Here is a 25,968-nt window from a genome sequence, read left to right on the forward strand (position 1 = left end):
AGGTATTTATGATATATTCTTTTTTATAATATTTTTATTGATTTCAGAGGGGAAGAGAGAGAGGGAGAGAGAAACATCAATGATGAGAGGGAATCATTCATCAGCTGCCTCCTGCATGCCTTCTACTGGGGATGGAGCCTGTAACTGGGCATGTACCCTGACCAGGAATTGAACTGGCGACCCTTTGGTGCATGAGATGGTGCTCAACCAGCTGAACCTCACTGGCCAGGGCTCAGGGACCTTGTCTTATCAGCTGTTCTTTCTCTCTCCCTTCTTGATGTTTCCATCAGCCTCAGTCCCATCTTTTAAAAACACCCTAAAATCGAAACTCTCCTTTAACTCTTCGTTCCTTTCCCTTCCCTACCAAGCTCCTTGAACCAATCAGTGACTCTCAGGGCCTCTGCCTTCTTGCTGCCTTTTCAGTATTAGATGCATCGGGTGTTGACACTCATGGCAGGCTGCTTCTAGTGTCAATAGTGACTACTAGTTAAGCCTAATGAGCACTGAAAATTCATTCGTTTGACCCAGCATTTGATCATTTTATCTCTTGGACTCAAAGGCACCATTTCATCTTCATTTTTCTCCAAAACTCTAATAGCAACCTCTGCTCTGAGGGCTCCTCCTTTCATACCGGCCCCTCTCCCAGGGTAGAGTCTCCCGGGGGTTACATATGTGTATCATGTGCTGAAGCCTTCCTGGCTTCTGTCTCTGGTCCTCACCTCTCCTGGTCCCCCAGGCCACATGTGTGACACTAGCCAGGTATTTCCTCAGATGGGCACTGCAATTGCAGTGTGTCTGAGACCCAGAATTATTGTAGGATTCCTGGTAATGCCTCTGGTTCTATCCTCTTTTCCATCCTCCCATGACCTCTGCCTCAGTTCATGCCTTCACTGCCTCTTGCCTGGACCACTATGTTCTCTCTTAACTGGTTTCCCTGCTTCCAGTTCCTCCCAGAACAAATTTATCCGCCAAAATAGATTTTCTAAAACAGATTGGATCATGTCACTACTCGTGCTTAAAAGCTCTGGCTCGCCATAACCGGTTTGGCTCAGTGGATAGAGCGTCGGCCTTCAGACTGAAAGGTCCCAGGTTCGATTCCGGTCAAGGGCATGCACCTTGGTTGCGGGCACATCCCCAGTGGGAGGTGTGCAGGAGGCGGCTGATCGATGTTTCTCTCTCATCGATGTTTCTAACTATCTCTCTCCCTTCCTCTCTGTAATAAATCAATAATATATATATATATACACATATATATATATATTTTAAAAAGCTCTGGCTCAGTGGTTAGAGCGTTGGCTTGGGTCCTAATGGGTCCCAGGTTTGATTCCCAGTCAAGGGCACCTATCTGGGTTGTGGGTTTGCTCTCTGCCCTGGTTGTGGGGGAGGAGAGGACACACATGTGGGAGGCAACCCATTGATGTCTCTCTCACATTGAGGTTTTCCTCTCCCTCCCTCCCTCCTACTTTCTCTGAAAAGCAACGAGGGAAAATATCCTCAGGTGAGGATCAGCAACAACAAATTCTAACATGGTTTCCCATCATTTTCTAGAAAACGCCTATAATACAGAGCAGACAGGCTTTTGTCCCCCAACCCCCTTGCCATCCACTGCCCTCCAGGACTTGTGGACCAGCCAGGCCAGTCACTTGCTGACCGCAGTCCTGATCCTGTCACTCATCCTTCCACCCCAGCAGGCATGGTCATCTCACGCACTCCAGGCTTCCCCCCAGCCTGGGGTGCCTCCGCAAGGGGACTTCTCAGGTACCTTGACATTGAGGTACCTACTACAGAATAGTATAACCACTACTATTCACAGCTTTTTTTAAATTTAAAAGTGTCACCCATACAGAAATGAAAGAGTACTATGATGAATACCTGAATACTGTACGCCTGGAGTCAGTGAGGCACATTAGCATAACCCTTACTTCTCTCTCACACACCTTTTATTCTCTTCATTAACAGTTCCTTTAAGTTCTTCTTTCAGAATATACCCAGAATCCAAATACTCCTCGCCACCTCCTCTGCTATGGCCCCTGATCCAAGCCAGGTCAGAGATGAGCCTCCTCAAGGCTGCCGGCTCTCTCCTGGCTCCCCGCAGTCCATTCTCACCCGGACACCAGCACGGCTCCCTCTCCTGCAGAGGAGAGCTGATGTCCTCCGTGACAGTCAGCGTGGCTACCACCGCCTCCTGCCCCCCTCACTGCCCTGGCCTCCCAGGCCCCCGCGTGGTTTCTGACAGAACAGGCACCGACCATCCAGGGCTTCTGCATGTCATCCTCTGCATGGAAGGCCCCTCACCTCCACTCCCGCACCTCCCGGGGAAACCCTCCCTCCCTCGCCTCATCAAAGCTGTGAACTACTCCGCCTCCCCGCCCCTCTAGCCTCTTTCCAGGTTTATTTCTCTCCAGAGCACGGCCGTTATCACCGCTTGATACACTGTGTATCTTTCACTTCTTTATCTGTGTTACGCCAGAGCTCCGCAAGCACAGGGACTCCCCGTGGAGCTTCCCGCCCTGGGAAGGGCGCCTGGCACAGCGCAGGGCGGAACCGATTTCTACGGAGAGGGAGCCTGGGAGCCGGGAGAGAAAAGTCCGCCCACACACCGCCACGTGGGCGTGGCCTCTTCCGGAAGCGGCCCCGCGGCGGAAGCCAGGCCGCGCAGCCTAGGCCCGCCTCCCGGGCGGCCCCAGGCTCTGGCCCCGCCCACTCGAAAGTGGGTGAAAGGTCGGCGGAGCCGGAGCTGCGACTGGGGCGGTGCAGCGAGGCGGCAGGGAACGTCCTGGCGGACAGACGGACCATGACGGACCAGGCGAAGCCCATCAGTCCGCTGAAGAACCTGCTGGCCGGCGGCTTCGGAGGCATGTGCCTGGTGTTTGTGGGGCACCCGCTGGACACGGTCAAGGTGCGAGGAGGCGGGGGCGCGGGCGGGAACGGAGGCCGGTGCGGGGCGCGGAGAGCAGGGTCCCCCGTGAGCGCTGCCCGGGGCGGGAAGGGGCCGTGGGAGCTCTCGGGAGACGTCTCGGGAATCTCTCTGTCGCCCCTTTAGGGTTCGGGGGAGCAGCTCCTCGTGCGCAGCCGGGTCGCGGTGTGCGGGCTCCGCCGGCCGCCCGGGCTGGGCTTCGAAGCGCTCGGTCCCGCAGCCTCCCTGACCTTGCGCCGCTGCCCCGGGGCCGGGCAAGGCCAGCGCCTCCCCGGAGTCCGATTCCAGCAAACGCTCCTCATCCGCACGAGCCGGTTAAGCCGCTGCGGTGAGCGAGCTAATGCCGAGGCACCGCTCGCCGGCGGCTGGGGGTTGAGCCTCGACCTATGAACCTGGAGGTCAGGGTTCGATTCCGCTCAGGGCACAGGCCCGGGTGGTGGGCTCATCCCCAGCAGGGGGCGTGCAGGGCGCAGCCGATCCATGATTCTCCTTGATGTTTCTATCTCTCACTCCTTCTCCCTTCCTCTCTGAAATCAATAAAAAAATATATATATTTTTAAAAAAGACAGAGGCACGGTCATTCCGTAGATGCCTTTGGACACACTGCTCTGGGCAGAGTGCCCCATTGCCATCTCCTTCCACCTTTCCCTTCGCGAGGGGGCGGTGGCCACCTGCAGCCTGTCCCCAGGTTGGCCGAGTGGCCCCTGCGGGAAGCGATCATGTCCTCAGTGGCCGAGCCCCCGCCAAGGAAGCTGGGGACGGCTGCCCAGGGCCAGGCCTGTGTTCACGGCGCCCCGGTGAGGAAGCCCTGGTCAAACCAGGCTTTGGGAAGGACACGCATCAGGGCTCTCCCCTGGTCTTCCTCCCATCACACCTGCCTCCTCGCTATTTCTCGCTGTCTTTCCCTCTCTCACACTTGGCCAGGCCTTTGTGGAGGCCAGAGGTCATGCCCTGGGACTCAGCATTCCGAGTTTCATCCTAGTTTCTGATCTTATTTCTGGACACACGTGGAGGAAATTGACAGATGGTGGCCTGGGTGCCCTTGCGGGGAGCAGATATGAGTCTCATAGAGCAGGAGGCCGGTGTAGGGGGCTTATTAGAATTCAGGTCTGGCATCTAACAGGGAAATGGCTCTGGGGCATGTCCTGTTGGCAGGTTTGGACAGCAAGCTCTTTGCTGTCTTTCACCTAGGAGAGCTGGAGTCATTCTATGGCAAGACCCAGATTAAAGCAACCTGTCGAGTGAGGGCATTGTGAAACATGAAATCTAGTGTTTACTCACCCCTGACCAGGGAGGCTCAGTTGGTTGGAGCATCCGGGCCCGTGCACCAGAAGGTTGTGGGTTCAATTCCTGGTCAGGGCACAACACCCAGATTGCAGGGTTGATCCCAAGGGGAGCACGTTCAGGAGGCAACCAATCGGTGTTTCTCTCATTGGTGAAAAAATTGTCTGGCTCCTCTTCCTACTTAAAAAAAAAAAGTTTCAGGTATACAGCATCATAATCCAACGTCTGTATGCACTACAAAGTAATCACCCCAAAGTCTGATTACTACCCATCACCATGCTGGTAACTCCCTTTAGCCCACTGCACCACCTCCCCCTTCCCTCTGGTAACCACCAATCTGTTCTCTGTATCTATGAGTTTGTTTTGTTTATTTTTTTATTTTATTTTATTTTTTATACTAGAAGCCTGTTGCACAAAGATTCACGCAATAGGCCTTCCTTCCCCTGGCTGCTGACATCAGTTTTCCTCCGGCAGCTGGGACCCAGGCCTCTGGTCAGGCCGCAGGGGAGAAGCCAAGCATTGAGGCTAGGCTTTTCCCCTCTGGCCGAAGCGAGGCTTGGCTTCTCCACTGCGACTGCAGTCTTCAGTCTTCACTCTGGCCGGAGCCTTTAGTCTTGGCTCCACGCCTGCGTATGCAAATTAACACATTGTTTGTGGGTAGTTTTTATCGCGTGCTAAGCGGGCCATTTTTGCTAATTTTTTGCGCAGATGGCAACGTTCAGTAAAATTACGATAACTTTAGTTTACGTATTTATGTTACCCGCATTCTACCGCTAGTCTACAAAAAATGTATTAATACGTGTCCCGCGCTCTACTACACTGGTAGAACGTATAAATATGTAAAACGTATAAATACGTTTCCCGCATACAATGTGTTAACCGCCATCTTTGTTGGGTTAATTTGCATAGTCTCTCTGATTGGCTGGTGGGCATAGCGGAGTGACACCAATTTGCATGTCTCTCTTCTATTAGTGTAGACTAGAGGCCCGGTGCTTGAAAATTCATGCACTGGAGGGGGGTCCCTCAGCCCGGTCTGCTCCCTCTCACAGTCTGGGAGCCCTCAGGGGTGGGAGGCGACCTGGCGATCAGGGGAAGGTGACGCCCCCATCATACCTCTGCTGCTGCCACTGCCGGCAGCACAAGCCTCGGCCGGCCCTGGTTACCTGAGCCTCAGGGGGCCCTGGGTGGCTGGGCAGCTGCCATCCAAGGCTTGCCTGCACCTCGGGCCAGCCCTGGGCAGCTGGGGGGCTGAAGGGACTGGGAACTCTGGAGGCAGGTGTGCAGAGTGGCCGGACCCGCCTGGGGGCGGGCCTGGCCGTGCCACGTGCCTGCCAGCCCAGCGGGGCTGAGGGGACTGGGTGCCGCCATCTTGTGGCTGTGAGCGCTGCCATCTTTGAGGGTATGGCAGTCAATTAGCATAGTCCCTCTTTATTGGCTATGGGTGCTGCCATTTTGTGAAGGTGTGTTGGTCAATTAGCATATTCCCTCTTTATTAGATAGGATATCTTTATTGATTTCAGAGAGGGAGAGAGCGAGAGAAACATCCATGATGAGAGAGAATCATTGATTGGCCACCTCCTGCACGTCCCCTACTGGGGATTGAACCCGCAACCCAGGCATGTGCCCTTGGCCAGAATCGAACCTGGGACCCTTCAGTCTACAGGCCCATGCTCTATCCACTGAGCCAAACCAGCCAGGGCTGTTTTGTTTATTTTTTTATTTTTTTGTTGTTTTCTTGGTTTTTTAGATTCCACATATAAGTGAAATCATATGGTACTTTTGTTTCTATTACTGACTTGTTTCATTTAACATTATACTCAAGGTCCTTTCATGTTTTTTCAAATGGCAAAATGTCATATTTTTTGATTGATTAGTCTTCTATTATATATATATGTGTGTGTGTGTGTGTGTGTGTGTGTGTATATATATATATGTCATGTATAACTTTTTTATTTCAGAGAGGAAGGTAGAGGGAGAGAATAGAAACATCATTGATGAAAGAGAATCACTGATCGGCTGCCTCCTGCATGCCCCCCACTAGAGATGGAGCCCACAACCCAGGCATGTGCCCTTGACTGGAGTCAAACCTGGGACCTTTCAGTCCGCAGGCCAACGCTCTAGCCACTGAGCCAAACCGGCTAGTACTTCTATTACATTTTTTTACCACATCTTATTTATCCATTCATCCACAGATGTGCACTTGGGTCACACAGTATCAGTACCACTACGTTCTGTTTGATAGGAGTGAATCACTGAATCTGGCCCACATTCACGGGGAGGAGGAATTAGGATTTATCTTTTGAAGGGAAGAGTATTAAAGAATTAGTGGACATAATTGGAAGCCACTAAGGTAAGGATGGGTGAGGACCTGACCTGGGAGAAGCCTCAGACAGAGAGGGGGGAATAATATAGGATTCTGGAAGCATCTTGAAGGACTACTCCAACAGACTTGGGACTCACGTGGTAAGAGCAAGAAGAGCAACAGGAAGCCCTGGCCGGTTTGGCTCAGTGGATAGAGCGTCGGCCTGCGGACTGAAGGGTCCCGGGTTCAATTCCAGTCAATGATACCTGCCTGGGTTGTGGGCACAATCCCCAGTAGGGGCTGTGCAGGAGGCAGCCGATCAATGATTCTCTCTCATCATTGATGTTTCTACCTCTCTCTCCCTCTCCCTTCTTCTTTGAAATCAATAAAAATTATAAAAAGAAAAGAAAAGAAGAAGAGGAACAAGAAGTAGTCTGAGGTGATGCTAGGGTTTTAAATCCTGAGAAAGAGGGTAGTTAGGCGGCTCTGGCACAAATGGGACGTTCATCAGGAGGGTGGGATTCTGGAGGTGATGTGAGTCGGGAGAGCTTCTCCAGGCAGGTGGAAACGTAGCCTAAAGGTGGGAGAGCAAGTCTGGAAACCAGTGACCTCATCACTGGGCAGAAGCTGAAGCCCTGGGATCTGAGCTTGCTTTGCTTTGCTTTGCTTTGCTTTTGGAATCTGAGTTTTCTGAAAGGATTGTGGGCCAGGTGAGGGGGTGCTAAGCCTTGGAGAATGCCTGGAGTGGGAACGGAGACAAAGGAGGAAGCACTGAGACGGGAGTGTAAAGAGAGAGAACAGTTGAGCATTGGGTACACCAGAAGGTCCAGCAGAATGAGGACCTCCCTAGCCGGTGTGCTCAGTGAATAGCGCATTGGCCTGCGGACTGAAGGGTCCCAGGTTCAATTCCGGCCAAGGGCACATGCCTAGTTCGGGCTCGATCCCTGGTGGTGGTGGGGAGGTGCGTGCAGGATACAGCCAAACAATGATTTTTCTCACATCATTGATGTTTCTATCTCTCTCTTTCTCCCTTCCTCTCTGAAATCAATAAAGTATATATTAAAAAAAGGAGGGTGAGAACCAAGAAAAATGAGGTTAAATCCACCTCCCTCCAAAATGCCCTTGTTGAGCACCTTATCCAACTATGTACTAACATGCCACTCCATGTTGGAGTGGGTGGGAGCTAGAGCTTAGCTTTGCATCAGCTAGTTCCTGGCCTGTCACTTGATCTCACCAAAGCTGGGTCATTGTGGGATACATTAGGTAAGAAGTAAGTGGAGAACTCAGAGGAACTGTCACTCTAAAAGCTGCTAATGACTTGTCAGGACAGGGTTTGAATAAACTGGAGGGAAGCCAAGTCTGAATGCAACAGGTTGAATGAGGCAGTTCTGATTCTGGGAAATGACTGTATTTGAACTTCTGATTTCAGGTCCGACTGCAGACGCAGCCCCCGAGTTTGCCTGGACAGCCTCCCATGTATTCTGGGACCTTTGACTGTTTCCGGAAGACTCTTATGAGAGAGGTATTGTATGTTGGTGCTGGGCAGTCCTACTCGGAGGAACACATTCACAGGGTGGGCTTGTGACCCCTGGGGTAGGTTTATTTTGTGTAGTTCTGCTGGAGGTCTAGCCCACAGCGGTGCCCCTCTGACCATGCCATCCTATGCCCTCCTATTGGCATCGCTCTGGAGTCTTTGCTAGTTCCGGTTCCAGTTTTATATGGATGACTAAAGCAGAATTGGAAGGCAGAATTTGGAGCATAGGAAATTAATGAGGAGTAATTGAAGTGGGAGAAAATTGTGCCACGCCAGCATGGCCATGGGTGAACCTGGGGGTGGGGTGGGGGGCAGCGGTGAAGGATTAAAGAAGACAGACAAGAGAATAAAGCTGGGGCTGGGTGGATGCTGCCCTCTCATTAGAGAGAGAGCGCCACAGCCTGCAAGCCGAGTCTTTATTTTATAGCCAGATTCCACGAGGGAAAGTAAGGGCGTGGTCAAGATGTTTACTACGTTCGCAAGGGTTTGCAATCTTACTCAGTTACATGTACCTGAACTCTATCAAGCCCACATCACTCAGCTTCCTGGGACCACAAGTTCGTACCATAAGGTCAAGCTTACAACCGTAGCCTTTGGCTATGACTGTGCTGGGACTTGCATGTGGCTTTGCCAGGAGAGGACCGTGCCCTCTCATTAGTCCAAAGCTTGAACCTGTCCAAACGCTGTAGCCGCTCTCCACAGAAAATACAAATCTGGATCAGTCAGTTTGATGGGGAATCGGTGGCGGACGTTTAGGTAAAGTCTGGAGGAAAAGTTAGAGCCTGAGGAACAGTGAGAGGCCAGCCGTCTTCACCCCCAGACAAGTACACTAATTGGTTTGGGGTTACCGGATGACATAATTTTCCAGATGCCACTTAGAGTGAAAACATGGAATTTTTAAAAAGCTTTATTTTTAAATTATTTTTTAAATATTTCACTTTTGCCCTAGCCGGTTTGGCTCAGTGGATAGAGCGTCAGCCCGTGGACTGAAGGGTCCTGGGTTTGATTCAGGCCAAGGACACATGCCCAGGCTGTGGGCCCAGTTGCCAGGGGGGAGACCGGAGAGCGAGCAAGAGGCAGCCAATCAATGATTCTCTCTCATCATTGATGTTTCTATCTCTCTTCCTTTCCCTTCTTCTCTGCTATCAATTAAAATAATATTTTAAAAAATTTCACTTTTTTAAAATCTTTGTTGTTGAGAGTATTTAAAAAGTTTTAATTACTAGTGACATTTATACTCACTTCATTAGCACACGTTTAAAAAGAACTTGTTGAAAATTTTTCTCTTCCTTTGCTTCCTAAAATATAACTCTCATATGAATAAATGCGCTATTAAATATCTAGAAACTGAGAAGCAGGTGTCACCCAGATGAAGAGGGGATTCCACTGGTTAGTGGAGACTCAGCCTTGGGGAGAAGTCGTCCCGGGCTCCTGCAGGACCAGGATGGGAGGGAGATTTTGCTCCTAGGTCTGCTCCGAGTCCTCTGCCCTGTGGAAGGAAGAGAGGCAAGTTTACATGCCCCCTGGGCAACAACGGTATTGAACCGCTGTTTAGTGCTGGCAATGTGCTGGTTGCCGGGGGCCTGGTGAGAATGGCTTGTGTAAACCCCATTCCCTGCAGAGTTGACTAGACTTCCTGACTCCATCTTGGCGTGCGTCCCTGGTTTTCGTTGTACCAGACGTGGCTTTCTGCTTCCCCGAGCTGCCAGCTGGAGAGAGGTCTTGGTTGTGCTGCCTGGGTCTGGGTGGGCCAGCATGGTGGAAGGAAGGCTGGAGCTGTCAGGGGGCTGGGTGTGGCCCCTCAGGACCCGAGCATCCTGCCCAGCCAGGTGGAGAGCCCCGAGAGGGGCTTTGGAAGGACTTTGTCCCCGCGGCTTTGTAGCTCCTCCTCCGTTCACCCCTTCCTGTTTCCTGCCTCCGGCGTCTGCTTCCAGCCTGCAGTAGCCTTTGACCTTTGCAGGAGCCAAGTGGGCCGACTGGTGCAGTTGTGCCCCTTTAGCTCTGGAAGGTCGGGGGTTGTGGACCCTCCCGCAGCAGCCCTCTCTGTTACTGCTGCCCCTCCATAAGGAGCCACTGCTACATTCCTTGTGTTTGTTTTAAAAATTAATTTGTATGAAAATGATACAAGCACTTAGTTGTTACCGAAAGGCTTGTAACAAAGCAACAAAGCGCTGTGGAGCTGTTTCTGTGGAGCTGCACAACACACACTGACTGCTCCGGTTCACACCTTCCCGTGTTGTGTGTCCCTGTTTGTGGCAGACGTGGAGCTGCACAACACACACTGACTGCTCCGGTTCACACCTTCTCATGTTGTGTCTCCCTGTTTGTGGCAGACGTGGAGCTGCACAACACACACTGCTCCGTTTCACACCTTCCCGTGTTGTGTCTCCCTGTTTGTGGCAGACGTGGAGCTGCACAACACACACTGACTGCTCTGGTTCACACCTTCTTGTGTTGTGTCTCCCTGTCTGTGGTAGACGTGGAGCTGCACAACACACACTGACTGCTCCGGTTCACACCTTCCCGTGTTGTGTCTCCCTGTCTGTGGTAGACGTGGAGCTGCACAACACACACTGACTGCTCCGGTTCACACCTTCTCATGTTGTGTCTCCCTGTTTGTGGTAGACGTGGAGCTGCACAACACACACTGACTGCTCTGGTTCACACCTTCTTGTGTTGTGTCTCCCTGTCTGTGGTAGACGTGGAGCTGCACAACACACACTGACTGCTCCGGTTCACACCTTCCCGTGTTGTGTCTCCCTGTCTGTGGTAGACGTGGAGCTGCACAACACACACTAACTGCTCCGGTTCACACCTTCCCGTGTTGTGTCTCCCTGTCTGTGGTAGACGTGGAGCTGCACAACACACACTGACTGCTCCGGTTCACACCTTCCCGTGTTGTGTCTCCCTGTCTGTGGTAGACGTGGAGCTGCACAACACACACTGACTGCTCCGGTTCACACCTTCCCGTGTTGTGTCTCCCTGTCTGTGGTAGACGTGGAGCTGCACAACACACACTGACTGCTCCAGTTCACACCTTCTCATGTTGTGTCTCCCTGTTTGTGGTAGACGATTTTAACTCTTACATTACCTCTGTGATGGAATCCAATTCACTGTTTCTGTGATTGCTACTATATATACACATGTGCTGCTTTCTTCCGTTAATTGAGTAACGTGCATCCATTTATTGTGCAACTCTGTTTTTCCTGAGGTTGGGTTGATCATTATGTCTGTTTTCAGTCGCTTGTGTTTCTGTCTGTGGTTGTCTCCGCCACCCTGTACCCTAAATTACCCTAAATGCTCCCCGGGTGCCGGGCAGTGGGCGTGCTGTTCCCGTGTGTGTGGTTCTGCAGGTTTCCTTGGGAACAGCCTCTGGCGCCCTTTTCGTGCACCCCCCTGTGGACGGGCTTCCTCTCGGGAAGGCCCCCGCGCTCGGGCTGACCGTGCTCTCCCAGGTCCGGACCGTCCCTTCCCTGGCTCACTGCCCTCGTTTGGTCGGGATGTCTGTCTCTGCGTCCTACTGTCTGCCTGAAGCTGCCACCTCATAGCTTTTGTACCAGACTGTGCTGGTGAAAACGGGTGTGCGGTCCTACTATTGTTTTTAACGACGAAAATCCCGTGTCTTCACACTTGGAAAATACAAAATTTCTTCATCACCTGTAATCTTACAAAAAGGAAGTCACATCACATTGTACTTCCTGTTTCATAGCTTTGTTTTCACTTGATGGTCTCGTCATGTTGCCATGTGATTTCATGAGTGTGTGCCAGTCTGTTTATGGAATTTCTACGCTTTGTCTCATTTATCTCCTATTCGGGAGCTTTTAGCTTCCTTCCAAAATGTTGGTACCTTATGAGTGCCTGATGGTATTATTATTATTTTACATCTTTGAGTATTTCCTTAGCATACATTTCTGGACAGAATTTCCTGGTAAAAGGTATGGTACTGCCAGATTTTCTTCCAGAATGGACACTGTTTTCCATTTTCTCCAACAGTACATTAAGTACAATTATTTCTCTCTTTTAAAAATACTTTTTATTGATTTTGAGAGAGAGGAAAGGAGAGGGAGAGAGAGAGCGAGAGAGAAGCATTGATGCGGGAGGGACTTTTGTATGTTTTTAAAATCATGCCTTCCCCGTGCTCCCTGTCGGGGATCGAGCCTGCAGCTCGAGCCTGTGCCCTGACCGGGAATCCCCCAGAGCCCTTTTGGTGCTTGGAGCGACGCCCAGCCAACCGCGTCCCACTGGCCACGGCTAAGAGGACAACTGTTTCTGATAAATGTGGGCTTTTCTTCCTTTTAAAACCTCTCCCTGCTTAGCGGAGAGGTGAGGAAGGAGGCGTCGGTGTGAAGGGCAGGGTGTCTACAAACAGCTTCTGCTTCCTTGCAGGGCGTCAGGGGGCTGTATCGAGGCATGGCCGCCCCCATCATCGGGGTCACCCCCATGTTCGCCGTGTGCTTCTTTGGGTTTGGTTTGGGGAAGAAACTGCAACAGAAACACCCAGAAGACGTGCTCAGGTGAGTGCTCGCGGGCCTGGAGCCCCGGACGCTGGGCTGCTGTGGTGACCGGGTTCGAGGAGAGAACCGTGGCTGGCAGGGGTGGCTGCCCACCTGGGCCCTGGAAGTGCCGCACGGGGGAGCCGCTTACACGTCCTCTGCCCTGCGAACCGAAAGGGAAAAGCACCCCCCCTTCCTCGCCAGGTTGTCCAGTTCCTTCTGTAAAGTCGTGTTGCTCTCACCCTCTCCCCGGGGACAGTACTGACACCAGCCCCGCGGGCGGGCGGGCAGGCGCTGTGAGGTCTGCTCACTCCCGTGGGGCCGGGGCCCAGCCCTGTGGGAGCTCAGTAACGGCAGTGGCAGCCTTGCTTCCCGTCACCCGGTTGGGGAAGGGAGTTTCCCATTTTTCTTTTACTCCATTTTTATAACACGGTTATAATGGCGTCTGCTGTTCGTTTCTCTGATAACATGAGCTAAGCTGCTGTTTTCCTCTTCAGTAACGTTAAGAAGTTGGGTTGGGGACGCAGGGGCAGATGAGCCAGCGCTACAGCTCATGGCACAGGCAGCTCTGCAAACAGGCTTCTCACGGCTGTACCGGGGCCACGCACCCGACCCCGTGGGGTCGCTGCCAGCACTTTGGCCTGTGGGTTGTGTTCCCCTTAGACCAGTGGTTCTCAACCTTCTGGCCCTTTAAATACAGTTCCTCATGTTGTGACCCAACCATAACATTATTTTCGTGGCTACTTCATCACTGTCATGTTGCTGCGGTTATAAATCGTCATGTGAATATCTGATATGCAGGATGGTCTTAGGCGACCCCTGTGAAAGGGTCGTTCAACCGCCAAAGGGGTCGCGACCCACAGGTTGAGAACCGCTGCCTTAGATCATGTCAGCATCAGAGGGACACTGTCCTGCGTACGCGGAGGCTGACACACTCAGGACCGCCCCCCCCCCCCCCAGCCGTGTCCCCTCCCTGCAGTGAGTAGCCTCTGAGGGTCGAGTGGATAGGAGCAGCGCCAGGCCTTGGGGGAGACGCCCACGAAGGGCCAGCTCTCACAGACGCCCCCCGAGGTGGCAGAAGCGGGGAGGCAGGCAGAGTGTCTACTTGGTGCCCTGTGCACACAGTCACCCCTTCACAGGGAAGTCCCCAGCTCCAGGAGGTGGAGGTGAGCCCGGCCTAGGGTCCGGGCGTCCTGGGAGGATGGAGCGCGCTGGCTCACGAGGGGGCGTGTATTTGCTGAGAGGTCTCCCCAGGGGACAGCAGTGTGAACGGGACATGGAGACCGTGAATACGTCTCTTGGCTTTCAGCAGTCAGCCTTGGTGCTGGGCTTGCCTGGCCCAGGCGGAGGCGTGGCCCTGCCTGGGGCGAGTGTGTGGACAGACGGGCTGTTGAGACCTTTCCTCAGGGCTCGGGCTCCCCTTTGGGTGGAACTGGCCTGAGGCTCATGCGGCAGAGGCTTGGGGTTAGGTGCGGCCTGAGGCGTAAGTGAGTAAGTCAAGTTCTTCAGCAACATTTGCTAAATTGGGGGACTCTGTTGAGATGTTCATTGAGGCTGTAAGCCCCATTCCCTCTGGACCAGCCTGGTGTTGCTCATCCCAGAAGGAAAGATGCCAGAAGGGGCGTGACGGCTGTGGGCTCAGATGCTAAGACTCCTCCAAACATTCTTGTGGCTCATCCTGTGGGGCCAGGGTGAGGAGCCATATCGCTGGCCACTGGGGCCTGTTCCCTGCACAGAGGCCACAGAACCACCACGCCTGTCTAGGGCCCACCCCTGTCCGACCCTCTCAGTCTCTTAGAGCTCACTCCTTCGGACTGACCAGGCTGCCCCTCGGCCCGTGGAGGTGGCCGCAGCTGCCCTCCAGGCCCTTGTGCTCCAGAGGCGGTGAGATGGGAGGGCATCTGGGACGGACTGAGACCCAGCCCTGATTAGTGGCTCCTCCCCACCCCCAGCAACCCTGAGATTTATGGACGGGAAAGCAGGGCCCAGAGAGCTGGGGAGTTGTCCATAGTCACTGTGCGTGACAGGCCCCGGGGAGGAAACCGTGTTTCGCCATAGAGCTTCTCTCCCTGCCAGTGAGGCCACTGCACGTACAGGTGGGCGTCGCGTGGCTCTTGACTCTGAGGCCCCTGCCCTGGGAGGTTTGACATCAGAATACACCTGGAACTTGGCTTTTGTGCAAAATACGATTTATCTGTGCTGGGCTTTCTGCCCAGTCCAAGGACTGATTTTTTCTTACAAAGTCATCCTCTGCTGGGATTGCCTCTGTCCTGGGCAGGTAGTCACAGGTACTTGCCTCTGTTTTGTTTTCAATACAGCTACCCCCAGCTGTTTGCAGCTGGGATGCTATCTGGCGTATTCACCACGGGAATCATGACCCCTGGAGAACGGATCAAGTGCTTGTTACAGGTAAGACTGTGATCTGGGTGGGGAGAGGTGGCTAGCTTTTCTATTCATATACAATATGTGGATGTTTATGTCCCTTTACCTTTTTTTTTTTTTAATATATTTTATTGATTTTTTACAGAGAGGAAGGGAGAGAGATAGAGAGTTAGAAACATCGATGAGAGAGAAACATCAATCAGCTGCCTCCTGCACATCTCCTACTGGGGATGTGCCCGCAACCCAGGTACATGCCCTTGACCGGAATCGAACCTGGGACCTTTCAGCCCTCAAGCCGACGCTCTATCCACTGAGCCAAACCGGTTTCGGCCTTTTTTTTTTTTTTTTTTTTTTTTTTTTAAATGGATTTCAGAGAGGAAGGTAGAGGGAGAGAGAGGTAGAAACATCAATAATGAGAGAGAGTCATTGATCGGCTGCCTCCTGCATGCCCCCCACTGGGGATCGAGCCTACAACCCGGGCCTGTGCCCTTGACCGGAATCAAACTGAGGACCCTTCAGTCCGCAGACTGACGCTCTATCTGCTGAGCCAAACCAGGCAGGTTCCCTTCACCTTTTTTTTTTATTGGTTTTTATTTTTATTAGTTTCAGAGAGGAAGGGGGGGAGAGAGAGAGAGAGAGAGAGAGAGAGAGAGAGAGAGAGAGAGAGAGAAACATCAATGATGAGAAAGAATCATCGATCGGCCATCTCCTGCACAGCCCCACTGGGGATCGAGCCCGCAACCCAGGCATGTGCCCTTGACCAGAATTGAGCCCAGGACCCTTCAGTCCGCAGGCTGACACTCTATCCACTGAGCCAAACCAGCCAGGGCTAATACACAATTCTTGCTGGAAAATTTTGATAATGCAGAGAAGCACAAAGGAAAAAAACACGTATTTATCACCCATGATACTATCCCACTGAGGTAACCATGGTTACGCTTCTGTGTGAATTCTAGTCTTTTTGATAAGCATGTATATTAAGAAATGTTATCTTTTGAAATAAAATTGGGATCACCTACTACAGTTGTTTTATAACCAAATTTTCCCCCTTGATATACCATATTATTTTTCTGTGATTATTTTTCTCAAGCATAATTTTCTGCAACTGATTTCATTACATATATGGCTGCCATTGCAATATGGCTGTCAATAATCCCTTACCTGGGGGTGTGACAGATTATATGCCACAGCGAAGATCTCTGTAAGTAAGATTCTGCACATGCACCTGATTGTTTTGATGAATATTAGTTGCTTGTATTTTTCCTTTGGGAAGAACCTATTTGTGTTCCTTACTCTTTTTTTTCTTCTTTTTTCTAAATTGATTTATAAAAGCTTTGGACGGATTAAAGTTATTTTTTTTTTCCTTTGGGATTAAGATTATTAATCACTTATGTGGCAAGTTCTTTTTCCTGGTTTACATCTGTCATCCCATTTTGTGTATTTTTTAAAATTAGGCTTTTTATTTTGAGATAATATAATAGACTCACGTGCAGGTGTGAGAAATAATACAAAGAAAAAACAAGGAAAGAAATAATACATAGACATCCCGTGTGCCCTTTACCCAGCTTTCTCACAATGGTAACATCTTAAAACTATGGTACAATATCACAGCCAGGGTATTGACATTGATACAGTCACAACACAGAACATTCCCAGCCTGCCACAGGCCTCTTGTAACCATATCCACTCCTCCCCGCCTCCAGTCCTTAACCACTCCAGCAACCATTAATCTGTACTCTCTTTCTATAATTCTGAAATTTCAAGAATGTTATGTAAATGGAATCTTATAGTATGTGAACTTTTTTTTTCTTTTTTAATATATTTTATTGACTTTAGAGAAGAAGGGAGAAGGAGAGAGAGACGGAAACATCAATGATGAGAGAGAACCGTTGATTGGCTGCCTCCTGCTTCCCCTACTGGGCATTGAGTCTGCAACCCAGGCATGTGTCCCGACTGGAAATTGACTTCCTGGTTCATAGGTCAATGCTCAACCCCTGAGCCAAACTAGCTGAGCCCATATTGGCTTTTTATTTTTATTTTTTATTTATTTTATTTTTTTAAAATATATCTTATTGATTTTTTACAGAGAGGAAGGGAGAGAGATAGAGAGTTAGAAACATCGATGAGAGAGAAACATCGATCAGCTGCCTCCTGCACACCTCCTATTGCAGATGTGCCCGCAACCGAGGTACATGCCCTTGACCGGAATCGAACCCGGGACCTTTCAGTCCGCAGGCCGACGCTCTATCCACTGAGCCAAACCAGTTTCGGCTCCATATTGGCTTTTTAAACTCAGCATACTTTTCTGGGGATTCATTCCTATTGTTGATGTATGAACAGTTCATTCCTGTTAAGGAGTTCATGGTGTGGATGAGCCACAATGTGTTTAACTTTTTATCCATTGAAGGACATCTGGGTTGTTCCCAGTTTGGGGCTGTTATGAATAAAGATGTTGTAAACATTTACATAGAGATTTTCCCGAGAAAATAAATCTTCATTTCTCTGGGATAAATGCCCAGTAGTACAGTTACTGAATCACATGGTAGTTGCGTGTTTAGTTTTTTAAAGAAACTACCGAACTGTTTTGGGGCTGTACCATTTTCCCCCACCAGCAGTGTGTGAGTGACCCAGTCTCTCTGCATCCTCACCAGCATCTGGTGTTTTCACTATTTTAATTTTAGCCGTTCTGACACACTTGGGTAGTGATAGCTCTTTTTAATTTGTATTTCCCTAGTCGCTGAAGATGTTGAACTCTTTTTATGTGCTCTTTGCTCTCTGTATATCCTATTTGGTGAAATGTCTGTTCATATATTTTGCCCATTTTCTAATCGGATTATTTTTATATTATTGAGTTTTGACAGTCCTTTATTTTAGATGATAGTGCTTTGTTAGATGTGTGGTTTACAAATATTTTCCCCCAGTCTATAGTTTCTTTGTTATTTTTAGAAAAATTCACATCTTTCTTTTTTCCCCAGTGTTTTTTATTTCAAGAAAAACGATTTTAAATATAATGTACATGCAATAAACCTTAATATTTCAAGAAAAACGATCTTAACTATAATAATGTTACATGCAATAAACATTAATATCTCAAGAAAGACGATTTTAAATATGATAATGTTAATGCAATAAACACCAATTATTCAAGAAAAATGATCTTACATATAATAATATTACATGCAATAAACATTAATATTTCAAGAATAAGAGGATTTTAAGTATAATAGTATTACCAAAACTGTACTAACCTAGTATGATATCACAAAAGTTGTAGGAAATATTAAAAATCTGCAAATAACAGGATTACTTCTATTATATTCTAGAATATATATTTTCCCCCCTCTGGCTGTATTTTTGTTCATCAGTTTATGTTGTTCATTATATTCCACAAATGAGTGAGATCATATGACATTTATCTTTCTCTGACTTATTTCGCTTAGCATGATGCTTTTAAAGTCAATTTTGTTGGATGTGAGTATTGCTACTCCAGCTTTTTTTTCCTTTCCATTTGCATGGAAAATTTTTTCCATCCCTTCACTTTCATCCTGTGTGTCTTTTGCTTTGAGGTGGGTCTCTTGTAGACAGCATATAGTTGGGTCATGTTTTTGTATCCATTCAGCTACCCTACCCCTTTTGATTGGAGCATTTAATCCATGTACATTTAGGGTTATTATTGAGAGATACTTATTTATAACCATTCTAATTCCGCATGGCTAGGTTTCTCTCTCTGTTTCTTCTTCTCAACAACCCCTTACAGCAGTCCCTTTAGCATTTCCTGTAATGCTGGCTTGGTGGTGATGAACTCCTTTAGCCCCTTTTTTGTCTGGGAAGCTCTTTATTTGACCGTCTATTTTGAATGATAGTCTTGCTGGATATAGTAATCTTGGTCTCAGATCCTTGCTTTCCATTACCTTGAGTACTTCATGCCATTCCCTCTGGCCTGTACAGTTTCTGATGAGAAATCAGGTGTCAGCCTTATGGGAGCTCCTTTATAGGTAACAGTTTTCTCTTGCTGCCTTTAAGATTCCCTCTTTGTTTTTAATTTTTGGCATTTTCATTATGATGTGTCTGGGTGTGGATCTGGGTTCTTCTTGTTTGGGGTTCTCTGTGCCTCCTGAACTTGTGTGACTTTTTCCTTTACCAGGCTAGGGAAGTTTTCTACCACTATATCTTCTAACACCTTCTCTATTCCTTTCTCTTTTTCTGCCTCCTCTGGCACACCTGCTATTCTAATATTGTTATGTTTCACATTGTCCCACAGCTCCCTTAAGCTGTCCTCCTGTTTTTGTTTTGTTTTTTAATATATTTTATTGATGTTTTACAGAGAGGAAGGGAGAGGGATAGAGAGTTAAAAACATCGATGGGAGAGAAACATCGATCAGCCGCCTCCTACAACACCTCCTACTAGGGATGTGCCCGCAACCAAGGTACATGCCCTTGACTGAAATCGAACCCGGGAGCCTTCAGTCCACAGGCCGACACTCTATCTACTGAGCCAAACCGGCTAGGGCTGTCCTCCTGTTTTTTAATTGTTTTTTCTTTTTGGTTCTCTGATTGAGTGATATTTTCAACTCTATCTTCTAATTCTCTGATTTGATCCTCAGCTTCCCCTAATCTGCTGTGTATTCCAATGTGTTCTTTATTTGTGTTATGTCATTCTTTATCTCAGACTGTTCTTTTTTCATAGTTACTGTATCTTTTCATACTGTTGAGCATTTTTTTAAAATATATTTTATTGATTTTTTTTTTTTTTTTTTTTTTTTTTTTTTACAGAGAAGAAGGGAGAGGGGATAGAGAGTTAGAAACATCAATGAGAGAGAAACATCAGTCAGCTGCCTCCTGCACACCCCCTACTGGGGATGTGCTCGCAACCAAGGTGCATGCCCTTGACCAGAATCGAACCTGGGACTCTTCAGTCTACAGGCTGACGCTCTATCCACTGAGCCAAACCGGCTAGGGCTGTTGAGCATTTTTAACATCATTACTCTGAACTCTGTTTCAGATAAATTTTTTTTTTTTTAATATATTTTATTGATTTTTTACAGAGAGGAAGGGAGAGAGATAGAGAGCTAGAAACATCGATGAGAGAGAAACATCGATCAGCTGCCTCCTGCACAGCCCCCACTGGGGATGTGCCCACAACCAAGGTACATGCCCTTGACCGGAATCAAACCTGGGACCCTTGAGTCCGCAGGCCGACGCTCTATCCACTGAGCCAAACCGGCTTCGGCCAGATAAATTTCTTATCTCTGCTGGGAAGCCCAGCTTCGGGATTAGATCCCAGAGTTCTCGGTGGCACCCACAGCCAAGCTATCTCCCTGGGACTTCGGTTGCCGTCTGTGGGTGCCTGGCCAGCCCTTTCACACCTCAGCCCCTCCTACCAGTCTCTGTGCGGTCTCCACCTTCGGTCCGTAGGTAGCAGGGTTCTCTCCTGTGAGTTTTCCGTTGATTATTCAGGAAGCCTTTCCGTATTTCAGTTGTAATTCTAGCTCATTCCTGGGAGCGTGTCCATGCAGCATCCTCCTACTCTGCCGCCATTTTTAATCTTCCAGAAAAATTGACATCTTTCTAATTGGAAGCTTTTCCTAACCAGAATTATGTCTCTCTCTCTCTCTCTCTCTTTACCTTTTATATGTCCCTTGGAAATGCAAACCCTATTGCTTGATGCACATATATTTTATTGCTATTTTGAATGGGATTTTTTTTCATTATTTTTTAACTGGTTAGTGCTGGTATGTAAGACAGTGATTGGGTTTATGAATTTATTGTGGAAGTGCTTCTCCTTGGAACTGTTAAAGCTGTACTCTCTTTTCAGCTTTCATTACTCTTTGGTTGATGCCCCGTGTGTTCTGATTCCTCCTGGCTCAGTACTTGCTGTGGATTTTGCTTGGGGCTGTCTTTCTCTCAGGGCATTTCTGGGATGACACCCTGCCTGCCCGCCCTCGGGCTCTTGGCTCTTCGGCCCTGGGTCCCTGGGACTGGGAGGGGGCCCTCTCCTGGCCCTCCCCGGGCTCTGCACAGGACCTCTATCTAGACCAGTGATGGCGAACCTTCTGAGCTCGGCCTGTCGGCATTTTGAAAAACCCTGACTTCACTCTGGTGCCGTGTCGCATATAGAAATTTTTTGATCTTTGCAACCATAGTAAAACAAAGACTTATATTTTTGATATTTATTTTATATATTTAAATGCCATTTAACAAAGAAAAATCAACCAAAAAAATGAGGTGACACGCGTGTCATAGGTTCGCCATTGCTGATCTAGACACTTGGAGAGCTCTGGATGCAGCTTCCAGTTCACCTTTTCTTTTCTTTTTTTAAAAATATATTTTATTGATTTCTTACAGAGAGGAAGGGAGAGGGATAGAGAGTTAGAAACATCGATGAGAGAGAAACATCGATCAGCTGCCTCCTGCACACCCCCTACTGGGGATGTGCCCGCAACCAAGATACATGCCCTTGATCAGAATCGAACCCGGGATCGTTCAGTCCACAGGCCGACGCTCCATCCACTGAGCCACACCGGTCAGGGCCAGTTCACCTTTTCTTACCACGCTTCATGGTCGGCCAGGTCTTGGCATGGAGTTGTGCCCATGGATATTTGTTGAAATAGACTAAGTGAATGACGTGTTTGTCTCCTCCTGTCTAGATCTTCCAACTCACTTACTGGGAATGCTTTTGTGCTGGGGAGAGTTCTTCACTTAGTTTCCAACTCCTCTGTTGATTTGTTTCTAGTCAGTGTGTGTCCATTTTTGATATCTTCACCTGGCCTCTTGCATAGGACTCGCACCAGCCTGTACGTTCCACATCACGGTTGTGTGACAGTCACCTTCCGCTGGCCCCGTGCCACCGACCACTTCCTTTCTCGCCTGCAGTCTTCTCCAGCCTGCTGCGTCTGCTGACCGTGAGGCTCCTGCTGACCTGCTGCCTCCTTCTCCCCTCAGATTCAGGCTTCTTCCGGGGAAACCAAGTACAACGGTGCCCTGGACTGTGCGAAGAAGGTGTACCAGGAGTCCGGGATCCGAGGCATCTACAAGGGGACTGTGCTCACCCTCATGCGAGGTAAGCCTCGAGGCCCTCCCCCTGAGGTCACCTTGAGGGGCCCACCTGAGGAGGACCCCATATCAGCCTTGGCAGCACAGCACACGGCTCCGACAAGGCTGGGACTGTGTGTCCTGGTCTAGGCCGTCTCGCCTCTGGCCAACAGGGACACATAGAAAGATGGGGGACCTTCCACCCTTCTGGGGGCTGCCCCTCGAGGGGAGGAGTCATGACAGTGACAGTTGGAGGGGAGTGGCACGTAGGTAGAAATTGTGGCTGGAGGGATGAGTGGGAAGAAAGAGTGACTTTGGAACAATTGGGCTCTCCCTGTTTTGTTTTTTAATACATTTAAAAAATATATATATATATTGTTATTGATTTCAGAGAGGAAGGGAGAGAGATAGAAACATCAATGATGCGAGAGAATCATTGATTGGCTGCCTCCTGACGCCTCCTACTGGGGATCGAGCCTGCAACCAGGGCATGTGCCCTTGACCGGAATCGAACCTAGGACCCTGCAGTCCGCAGGCTGACGCTCTATCTACTGAGCCAAATCGGCTAGGGCTTTAATATGTTTTTATTGATTTCAGAGAGGAAGGAGGAAAGAGAAAGGTCAATGATGAGAGAATCATTTATTGGCTGCCTCCTGCACGCTCCCTACTGGGGATTGAGCCCGCTTCCTGGGCATGTGCCCTTGAACCTGGGACCCTTCAGTTCACAGGCCGATGCTCTATCCACTGAGCCGAACAGGCTAGGGCTCTCCCTGGTTTTGAGAGGCAGTAGGAGAGGCAGAGATGGCCCCACCCTTGTCCTGAGCTGGTAGCTTGGAGGAAGGCCAGATGCGAGGTGCCGTTCTAACTGCTTGGGTGGGCATGTCAGTGGGGACCACGCAGAGGGACTTGGAACGTGAGGTGACGTCATGTGTGTTTACACTCACTCCCCCGCACTGCCCCAGAGCAGCATCTGGTCCCTACATGCGATCACTCGAGGAGGGTGCTTCTGAGGGACTTTCAGGAGCCCGAAAGATGGGTGCGCTCGGCTCTGCTAAGTTCAGGAAACCCGGGGGACTTACATCGTTTACCTCACATCTCTCTTGCCACTCACAGACGTTCCAGCCAGCGGGATGTATTTCATGACGTATGAATGGCTGAAGAACATCTTAACTCCCGAGGGAAAGAGGTGAGGAGAGCAGGATAGCTCGGAGCCACTGTGCTCCGTGGTGGGGAGGCTGCCCTGCTGTGAGTGGGCCTGGACGCAGAAGTGGGACTTGCTCCTGGCTTCACCCCCTTTTCCTCCCGTGGCTGCTGAGGCCCAGCGGACCCCTCCCTCACTCTGTGTCTCACCCAACGGAGCAAGTATTGGAAACAAGTGCCTGAAGCCTCCTCAAGGGGAGCCCTGGCCTCGGCCCTTCTCACTCGCGGTTCCTCCCTCGCCGTCTGCGCAGGAGGGGGGTCAGCATGCCCCTCACAGCCTGTGTCTGACTCTGCTCCGTCCGCAGCGTCAGCGAGCTCAGCGTGCCTCGGATCCTGGCAGCTGGGGGCGTCGCCGGGATCTTCAACTGGGTGGTGGCAATCCCCCCGGACGTGCTGAAATCCCGCTTCCAGACTGGTGAGTGGAGGGCGGGGGGGGCAGGGGGTGCCCTGGAACTGGCTGCCCCTGGGGTGCAGAGCCTTAGGCCTGAGGGTCCCTCACTCTCCACAGCGCCCCCAGCATCCATCTGACCAGCATGCTCCCTGCAGTCACTTGTGTTCTAGAGCCCCAGGCTCCTTTTCTTGTCGGCTTGAACCCAAAGTAAGTGAGACAAGAAGTCGAATCAGCTCTCCTTCCCTCGACCCGAGCAGGAGGCCCGTGTCGGCGCCAGTGCTCCAGGCGTTTGTGTCTGTCTGTCCCAAGGTGAACGTGTGGTCCGTGGACTGGGCTCAGACGACCTGCAAGGTGCCCGCCCCTGGCGCTGTGACCCTGCAGGAAGACCTGAGCGCAGGACTGTCCTCATGTCACCATGTCAGGTCAGGAAGCTTCCTGAAGACTTAACAGTTGGGTTCTGCCCACAGCTCCTCCTGGAAAATACCCCAATGGCTTCCGAGATGTGCTGAGGGAGCTGGTCCGGAACGAAGGAGTCGCGTCCTTGTACAAAGGGTTCACGGCAGTGATGATCCGCGCCTTCCCGGCCAACGCGGTGAGTGCGGCAGCCGTGCTGCCCTGTGGGTTCAGAACAGGGCACGGGGGCCGACTTGTGCTTGTTCCTGGGATTGGATCGGGGGCTCGGTTTTCCCAAAACCCACCCCCAGCCAGAGCCTTCTAATTTGCTCCCTTTCCTGAAGATGCTAGGAAGATTTGCCTTTGAGATGCTCTGAGATGAGGGGCTTTGCTTCCCTGCCTGGCCCCTGAGACCGTGCGCCTTAACGACAAGTGGGCAGCTGTGGCCGTGCGCTTTCTTCCCTCTTGGGAATGAAAAGGCACCGGGAGCCCTGACCTGGGTGGGCGGGGAGGGAAGGCCTGTCCTGACAGGGCCAGCCAGTGGTGCTGGCATCTGAACGGTCACACTCCCCCTCGCTCTTCTCTTCCGAACCCTCCTCAGGCCTGTTTCCTCGGCTTTGAAGTTGCCATGAAGTTCCTTAACTGGATCACCCCCAACTTGTGAGGCCGAAGGCTGCTCGAGGCTCCCGGGTGCTGGGAACTTCCCGAAGAGGAGCGGTGGGCAGGACTGGGCCGTCCTGGGGGGGGGGGGGATGTCAGAGCTTTGTGCATGGACTCGCTGAGACCGCGCCTTAGTGACACCCTCCGCCTGCTGTAACGTGGTGTGCCGTTTTGAAACTTGAATTCACTCTTGTCAGTTTAAGGGATCTCAGGAGGGTTTGAGGCGGGGTCAGTAGCTTCTAGACCAGATACCACCTGTGGCCAGAGTACTGTCCATGGGTGGGTTGACGGCTGGCCCTCCTGTACCCCAAATACTAGTCTCAAAAGGGGAAATCTCAGCCTTCCACTGGAGGTACTATGCATGTTTACAGCCAGCTGCCCAGGAGCTGGTCTTTGATCCCCAGCCAGAAACAGCCACCAGATGTCAGAGTGTCATCCCATCTGCCATGCACAGGGGTGTGGACTTGAGACCCACGTCTGTCAGTTGAGTGGCATGAGCACGTGTGCAGGCAGGTCGCCGGCGGACGGTGGGCCGTTGGTTTTTCAGGCATGCTAGCAACCAAAGTGGAATGGAGCAGTCTCCTTCCTCAGGTAGAGAGCTTTCCTTCCTACCCGGTGAGGCGTGTGGGGTGACGGTCCCGGCCTGCTGGGATGAGAGAAAGCCCGCAGAGTAGGAAGGCTCTCCTCACACTCTTTTCCCATGAGAGCCCCCTATTTTAACAGGAAACAATAAAAGATTGTTTTTCACTTTTGCGTGGCGTGAGACTTTTCTCTTGGTTCTGGGTCGTTTCAGCAGCAGCCTGTGCCTTGGCGGAGGCTGTCAGGGCCCCAGCGTCCCTCCCTGGTTGCTTCAGGCTCCAGCAGGAGGACGAGGGGCAAGTTCTGGCCAGGCCCAGCCTTCCCTGACTGCTCTGGCCCCAGCTGCTAGAGGCGGGGGCGGGGGGGGGGCCCTGGACTGGTAATGTTCATAGCCCTCAGTGCGAGCCTGCGTGCAGGCCCCACAGGCCCAGCCTGCCGCTTCTCCGTCATTCCTGGGCCTCTCCGCCCTCGGCCACCCGGGTGTCTGAGCGAACGGACAGACAATCAGTTGTTCTCAAAGGCCAAAAGCAGTCCTGAGTTTTAATTTTTTTTCTTAATCCTCACCCGAGGATATTTTTCCATTGATTTTTAGAGAGAGTGGAAGAGAAAAGACAGAGAAACATCGATGTGAGAGAAACACATCGATTGGTTGCCCCCAGCACGAGCCCTGACCAGGGCCTGGGCCGGGGAGGAGCCTGCAACCATGGCATGTGCCCTTGACAGGAATCGAACCAGAGACCCTTCCGTCCGCAGGCCAACGCTCTATCCACTGAGCCAAACTGGCCGGGGCCCGTCCTGAGT

The 25,968-nt window shown here is 50.6% G+C and overlaps 1 protein-coding gene across 2 annotated transcripts; it reads left to right on the plus strand.

Moving 5' to 3' along the window:
* The first annotated feature begins 2,638 nt into the window (after nucleotides 1-2,638).
* SLC25A20 (solute carrier family 25 member 20) lies at nucleotides 2,639-25,340 on the plus strand. 2 transcript variants are annotated; one of them, XR_004971671.1, is made up of 9 exons: nucleotides 2,639-2,899; nucleotides 7,933-8,025; nucleotides 12,424-12,551; nucleotides 14,849-14,939; nucleotides 21,855-21,972; nucleotides 23,058-23,130; nucleotides 23,450-23,559; nucleotides 23,653-23,742; nucleotides 24,003-24,127. XR_004971671.1 is itself a non-coding variant. In XM_036333624.1 (9 exons), exons 1-9 carry the CDS (start codon nucleotides 2,795-2,797, stop codon nucleotides 24,590-24,592), a joined length of 906 nt encoding a protein of 301 aa, XP_036189517.1. In that variant the 5' UTR covers nucleotides 2,688-2,794; the 3' UTR covers nucleotides 24,593-25,340. The 2 variants fall into 2 exon arrangements, 1 of the variants encoding a protein (XP_036189517.1); XM_036333624.1 differs by lacking the exon at nucleotides 23,653-23,742 and adding an exon at nucleotides 24,530-25,340 and having other exon boundaries at nucleotides 2,688-2,899.
* Nucleotides 25,341-25,968: the final 628 nt, after the last annotated feature.

Source organism: Myotis myotis, unplaced genomic scaffold, assembly GCF_014108235.1.
Source record: "Myotis myotis isolate mMyoMyo1 unplaced genomic scaffold, mMyoMyo1.p scaffold_m19_p_13, whole genome shotgun sequence".
Taxonomy (NCBI): domain Eukaryota; kingdom Metazoa; phylum Chordata; class Mammalia; order Chiroptera; family Vespertilionidae; genus Myotis; species Myotis myotis.